This window comes from Chanos chanos, chromosome 1, assembly GCF_902362185.1.
Source record: "Chanos chanos chromosome 1, fChaCha1.1, whole genome shotgun sequence".
In the NCBI taxonomy this organism is placed as follows: domain Eukaryota; kingdom Metazoa; phylum Chordata; class Actinopteri; order Gonorynchiformes; family Chanidae; genus Chanos; species Chanos chanos.
In genome coordinates, this window is record NC_044495.1 from 58,062,905 (window position 1) to 58,070,124 (window position 7,220).

Below are 7,220 nucleotides of genomic sequence, written 5' to 3' on the forward strand. Positions count from 1 at the left end.
ACTTTTGCACTGCTCTGGCCCCACAGGGATGCCATTTAAAAGTGGTGTTTTTTTTTACATTTGCATTATTTTCTGCATTATGATGTTAGAATAAAAAAAAAAGGTGTTTCTTGTTCTGTATTTGTGCATGGGTTTTTTTTTTTGGGAGGGGGGGGGGGGGTCTTAACCCAAAACAGGGACCAAACTATAAAAGGGGGGGATCTATTTCTTCTACTTCTCCTTTTTTTTTTCAGTTATACTAAAAAAAAAAAATCTGAACAATTTCACTTTGGCACTGCACTGGCCCCACACTGAGAGTGTAATGGAGGTCTGAGAGAGAGAGAGAGAGGGAGAGAGGGAGAGAGGGAGGGAGGGAGGGAGAGAGAGAGAGAAATCTTAGACCTGGATCGCACCAGTATCCCACTTCTAATGGGAGGAATGGAGCTGGGTCAACAGTGAGGAAATTTTAGACCAGTCCTCCCAGTTAACGTCTTGTTTTCAAGACGTCGTGTTTGGCTAGAGAAAGATGCAACTTCTTTAAAAAGTATTTTGAAAGTATCTGAACCCTTTATCCAGTACAAACTTTTGGGTATTATGGATATTGATTCCTTTCGCACTTATCAAAAACAGCAACACGTCACACACACACACACACACACACACACACACACACAAAACATTTATAGCCTCAAATTACTCAGCAGTCAATAGCTAGTCAAAGATGGCATGAAAAAATTCAACACCTTTACAAACTCTGTAGGTGTTTTTTTTTTTTTGTCTCATTCACTCAAATGCAACTTCACTTGTCTCTTTCTCTCTTTCTCTCTCTCTCTGCTGAGAGAGAGAGAGAGAGACAGAGAGGGACGTTGTTGGAGGTTACTCATAGAGGGCCTGGAGAAGCCATTAGCGGAGCAGCAAGTGGTCAAACAGCCAATTGACAGTCCAGCTAAATTCCTTCTATAGAGACACCCCTCAGCGCCTCCGTTTCTGTCTTTTTCTTTCTGCCATTTCTCATCGTAACAACGCAGGAACGATTTACACTCCTTTATCCTTCCTTCGCTGTCACGCTCCCGAGAAAAGAGACTTCCAGGGTGGAAAGAGAGGAACGATGCGGAAGGGGGCTTGTGATGACGGGGTACAGGATAAGTGGTAGTTGGTTGGAGAAAAGGAAATTGAGATGTGTCCTTGGAGAAACACAATAAAAGCATCCTGTAATTTTCCCGGACTCCCCACTTCGCTCGTTATCAAATCGTCCATGCTTGGTCGGTTGTGTGTACAAGCCGCTCCTTTCAGATATTTCCTCCTACCCCCCCTCCAGTCTTCGGCACAATGAAGCTATTGATGTCTGTCACTTTGTTCCAGAACTTACCGCTATACAGTATGAGGGCACATTTACTCTAAATAAAGCCATCAGCGGCTTGAAAAGATATTACACAATTCGCAATCCAAACTTTTCTGCTTTCTCAGTGCTCTTAAGTCGCGCAACACTAATTGCGTTCTTAAGGCTTCAACAAGTTGAAAACCATTTGTTTGTTTGTTTGTTTGTTTGTTTGTTTGTTTGTTTGTTGTCGTAGTCGTCATCGTTTCTGTTAGTTTCTCTCTTTTTTTGCTCTCATGAAACGACAGAAGAGTTCCAACTGCATAATGATGTCGTGAAAGTACATTTGATATGGTCGTGCGATAGGCTACGTAATTGCGTTTGCGAAATAAGTGAAAAAACTGCTTGGCGTCCCGGCCTGGCCCAGCCAGGGCTGTAGATGCGTCTGTAGTTCAAGCAGGGATCCAGAGGGCATACAAACAGCCAGTGCAAATTTAATAAAGATGGGACATGCCAGCACGCTTAAGTCACAAAGTGCTACAATAGAATTAAAACGCTGTGAGTGCAGAGAGGAAATTGATATGAGGTAAGGTAATGGTATGACCGCCGTATGAGGATAGCACGCAGATATGAGACCTGTACAAGCTAAAAGTTTAATCATCTGAGTGCTTTGACCATAGCCCAAATCTACACCTGAGAAACTAATTTGGTGCGCGCGCTCTGTGTTTTTACGTGTGTGTATGTGTCTGTGTGTGCGCATGTATGTGTGTGTGTGTGTGTGTGTGTGTGTGTGTGTGTGCGCCCACACCTTACAGGGAAAGACCAAAGCTGAAGAGCTTTGATGCCTATCTGCGCTGCGGCCCGGAAATGAGCAGCGTATTAAAATCCTACATGACACACGAGCCCAAAGCTGAGAACACTCTTGCTGTAAAAACAAAAGCACAAATCCGCCACACACACACGCACACACACACACACACTTTGCGCTGCTCCAACTCCAGACAGGAAATTAAATGCCTTTTAAAATTACCCATAAACCAGGGAGGTTTCAAAATGAGAAAATAATCAGTGATTATTCACAAGGGGGTTTGAAAAGGGCCGTGGAAGAACTGAGCTAATTCCCCCCAAACCACCTCTCGCCCCCCCCCCCTTTACTCACATTCATTCACACAATAAACTGTGATAGTATGCCCGCTTTTCCACGACAAATACATAGATAGATAGATAGATAGATAGATAGATAGATAGATAGATAGATAGATAGATAGATAGATAGACATATGAGCAGAAATGAAGTGATAATCAGCTTTCTGTGTTCATACTGATTCGTATTTACTCATCAAATACCATGCTCATATTAAAACCATTAGCCAATCAGAGTTGATTACAATTTGAGTAGCTCTACAGCTGGTGCGTTGATGAAGCGCCCCGGAGCTCAGAATCACTCATACGAATTAATACATTCGCATTTAAAGACAAAACAACTGGCCAAAATGATTTTTGTGCATCCTATATCACAACAGCTGGTCAAACTGAAATGTTTTCCACAAACGGAAAATACTCGCTTCCTGATTTGTGTATTTCATCTGTTCGCTCTTTTTTAATAGCACGTGCGTTTCTCACCCAGCACACCATTGCCACCTCGTGGACAACATGATTTCATACTGACGAAACGTTCAGCTTTTCATAACCATAATGAGAAATACGACACCAGCTGTCTCTGAAGATCACTTAACAGAATAGTTCCCTTATGAAAAAACAGTAAGAGGGCTTTGAATACCCAGTTTAATTTAGCGATGGCTAACGGGGTCTACCTTTCCATATGCAGTTTAATAATGATCAGACAGCCTCAGGCCTAAGGTTATTATTTTTTATTGTTTGTTAAGCGTGCATTGTCGAAGCTCTCTTGCCACAGAGATAATTACAATGCCTTCCATTTGCTGGATATAATTAACTCAGTCCTGAAGATGTCTGTGAAGGGGAAAACGCAGTTTACTGTGTGGACTTTGACATTTCTCACGATCTGGAGTCAATTCAATTCAGTTCAGATTAATTCAATTCAGTTCAATTCAGTTCATTTCAATGCTTGTCCCCCTTCCCATCAGATTTAGATTAAACAATTTCTCGTTTTGCTTGTGTGTTCCACTCAGAGATGAGACTACTGACCTGGTACACATGGCTGTGACTAGATGCCTGGGCAGGCAAACTGGCAGTCTGCCCTTGGACAAAACACAGATTAGCATTGGCACGACTTCCAATACTGACACCCACACCATTCTACCACAATATGCTGTAACCTCATGTTTCCTTTCTGTTTGTCTGTTTGTTTGGTGTGTGTGTGTGTGTGTGTGTGTATTACACAGATAAAAGAAAACATTCATCACTGAGCCTTTCTGAACCATTTCTGTCTGGTGGACCCCCTGTTATATTATCAAGTCAATGATGTGTCAGAACTTTCCAGAGCCTTGCTCAGTTTCACGCCCAAGCCCTGCATTGAAAGGTATGTTTAGTAAATATAAACCCCATGTGGAACTATCCCCCCTCATTCATGTTACAAATATCACAGGCAGTGCAAACAAACAAACAAATAAACAAACAAAAACAAAACGCTCTAGTTGTGTCAAGCACATTTTTATTCCTTATTGAATTTAAATGTAAGGAAAACCACCGCAGGAAGATCTACAGAAAAAATAACCTTCTTTGCTTTTCGCAACAATAAAAAGAAAACCGTTTTCTGTTTTAGCGACATGTAAGGTATGGCTCTACGCGCAGGTAGTGTGGCACGTGAGTTGAGTAAGCGGTGGCAGGTGGACGAGGGACAAAGAGCAGGTTATAACTGGGCAACACCTCATACCTCAGTGTTTCACCCTGATCCATATTTAGAGCCATGTGCATGTCACAGAGGGAACGAGTGCCACTGCGCTTCAGGCGGCGTTAGCCCACGAGGTCGGTATTCAGTGTCAGTTTCCGTCCAGAGAGTTAAATATAGACGAGGCCGCACGAGCGCACATACGCGAACTCCCCAACACGCAAACACGCGTGCACGCATACAATCTCGAAAATACACAATCCTGCAAACACACACACACACACACACACACACACACACACAACGAGTGAGTTTGAAAGCATAAACACGACGACAGAGAGGAGCTTTCTGCGGCTTGTCGTCGTTCTGTCACCTGCTGTGTAATCCCGGGTCTTAAAGTTTTGGCGCACCTGCTCCTCGCTTGGAGAGGGTGAGTCACTGTGAGAGTTTATTATCGGTTTTACTTGCAGGTGTTTTTGTATTCCGTTTTTGGGTTGTTTTTTGTTGTTGTTGTTGTTGTTGTTCAGTAAGTGTCACACTGATGTTTATGACGTGACAACAAATGCACAAGAGAAGATTTAGGAACATTGTTAAAATCATCTGATTTTCAGTTAGTTCGGTCTCTGAGCTTACTCAGCTGAAAACTTCAGTGACCTGTCCCAGCATTCTTAAAATAAAACACGTTTCATCTGAATGGAATTCTCCATACCATGCAAGTGGAGTACTCCTACAAACAGACTTCTCCTGACTCCCAAGTCACTCACTTGATGTGGTTTCTGGGTTATTTGTAGGAGACAGAGGGAAGGGAAACAGAGTAAAGGACTTAAGCTGACTGACAGTATGTCTGAAGACTGTTTGGGAGGGAACGCCATCCTATCTGTCAAGCATCTGAGAATAACAAATCTCCACTGAACTCTTGTGGACTCCTATGCTGTAGCGATGGGTTTGTCAGATTCTCCTGGTCCCGTGATTGGGCATGGATTGAACAGCCCCGACCTGCTCGTGCGAGAGGCCTACCGCATGGCCTATGACTACATCGATTACGTCACGGCCAAACCCGGGACACCCCTCGCTCCGCCTCCCAGCCCCGCGGCCGCCGCGCTCCGGCACGCCGGAGACGAGCTCCTAACCCGGTTTCCGATTTTTTTCCGCCGCTGGCCGCGCGTCTTCCACGACGTGACGGAAGAGTCGGCCTGCCCTACTCTCACGGCCATCCTGGACGAACATTTTGCTCCAACCACCCCCAGGGGGCGCAGGAGGGACCTGGCATGGAGCGCCGTGCTGTCCATATTTGTGTTGGCTGGGCAGATGGCGCTACACTGCCAGAAAAGGGGGATGCACGCCGTTCTGCCCCAGCTACAGGAGTGCGTGGGTGGGTACGTGGAGAGGGTCATCTGCCCGGAAATTCGGGACAAAGGAGGTTGGGTGAGTGTCTTTGGTTAAATGATGGGTTACGGTTCCTTAGCACACTTCTGTTCTTAAATATTCGTCCGCAGCATCGTTTTTCTAAGGTCAGAGTTGGTTTTTTTTCTTCTTTTTTTATCAGATACTTTAAGACAGTCATGATCAGACTGCGAATTGTACAATGACAATCGTATAATTCGCTATATAGCACATATATAGCTATATGACCCATATATATATATATATATATATATAAATGTTTCAACCCCCGCCACCCGAACTGTTGTTTTTTTACCTCCTTTAGGGGAGTCCAAGTCTTAATTAGGGGGGTCAGACCCCCCCCAGTCCCCCACGTAATTATAGATAGATAGATAGATAGATAGATATGGATATAGATACACACACACATATATATATATATGTTTTTATATTTTTTTTGGCCCTTGATATTTTTTTTTTATTTTTATGCTCTCTGAAACGCCTTATTTGGGCATTAATATCTTGAAACGTATTATTCCTAGTTTCACCAAACTTTGTAGGGTGGAAGACAAACATGTTCCCAGTATGACTGAACCATTAAAAGTTTGAACTGCATGCCTATGGATTTTTTTATAATGCCCTATATTTGGAGAAAAGTGCAAAGTTCCTAGATGAGGCGTTTTTGAGGCTATAAAAATAAAATAATGTCAAGGGCTGAAAATAAAATGAAACACCAACCTTCTCTGTTTTGACACGGAATGACCCATATATATATGTGTGTGTGTGTGTGTGTGTGTATTGTGTGTATATGTGTGTGTATAATGAAATAATGTGAAACTATCCAGTGAAATGTTATTTCATAACATAACATTTTTCCCTTTCAAATCAATGGTTATGTGTCTACATTAGTGTTATACTGACAGACCGAAACAGTTTCAAAATGTTTCGCCACAATGTATCAGTGTATCGTAAAACCTCTTTGTCGTCACAATGTATCGGTCTATCTCTAAACCCGTGCGTCTGTGTGTCTCAATTTCAGTCTGGTTTTATTTCCCGTTTTGGGGAGAAGCAGAATTTGGAGAGTCAAGTGAAAAAGGCCTGTTGTTGGACTTTGGTACTATTGACAATTGGTATCCTCTCGTACTTCTTGTGGAAACGAACCGTAAGTTAAACAACAGCGCCATCTTCTGGCATAAAGACGATATATTCTGGTAAGAAAAATAAAAAGATTTCATAAAGTCTTTCATCAAACAATTATGCTTAATGTTTGTCAAGCAAAATAACAAATAAATGCATAATTCACTTTTTAAATGTAATGTATATTAATCTGAAAGTAATGTGTGCTAAAATGCACAAATAACTGAATAAAAGCACATGAAATGGACCCACTATGGCGTCTAGACATGGTGCACTTACAACGATCTGATTTGGTGATTTTTATATTAACACACACACACACACACACACACACACACACACACACACACACCTATCTATCTATTTATCTATCTACATACCTATCTATCTATTTATCTATCTACATACCTATCCATCTATCTATCTAAAACCCTACATGGTTTACTTAAAATGAACTTGTCTCCTCTAGGCTTTTGTACCAGCTATCTCATGATAAGAGTATACTTTACTAACAAAGATGCAAACAATCCATCTGCTGTACAACTGACAAAATGTATTATTATTATTATTGTTTTAAATCTGTATGGTAGAGAG

General features: G+C 42.1%; 1 protein-coding gene across 1 annotated transcript; it reads left to right on the forward strand.

Moving 5' to 3' along the window:
- Positions 1–5,045: 5,045 nt before the first annotated feature.
- Positions 5,046–6,660, forward strand: bcl2l16 (BCL2 like 16). The gene is made up of 2 exons (XM_030766162.1): positions 5,046–5,531; positions 6,529–6,660. Exons 1-2 carry the CDS (start codon positions 5,046–5,048, stop codon positions 6,658–6,660), a joined length of 618 nt encoding a protein of 205 aa, XP_030622022.1.
- The last annotated feature ends 560 nt before the right edge of the window (positions 6,661–7,220 follow it).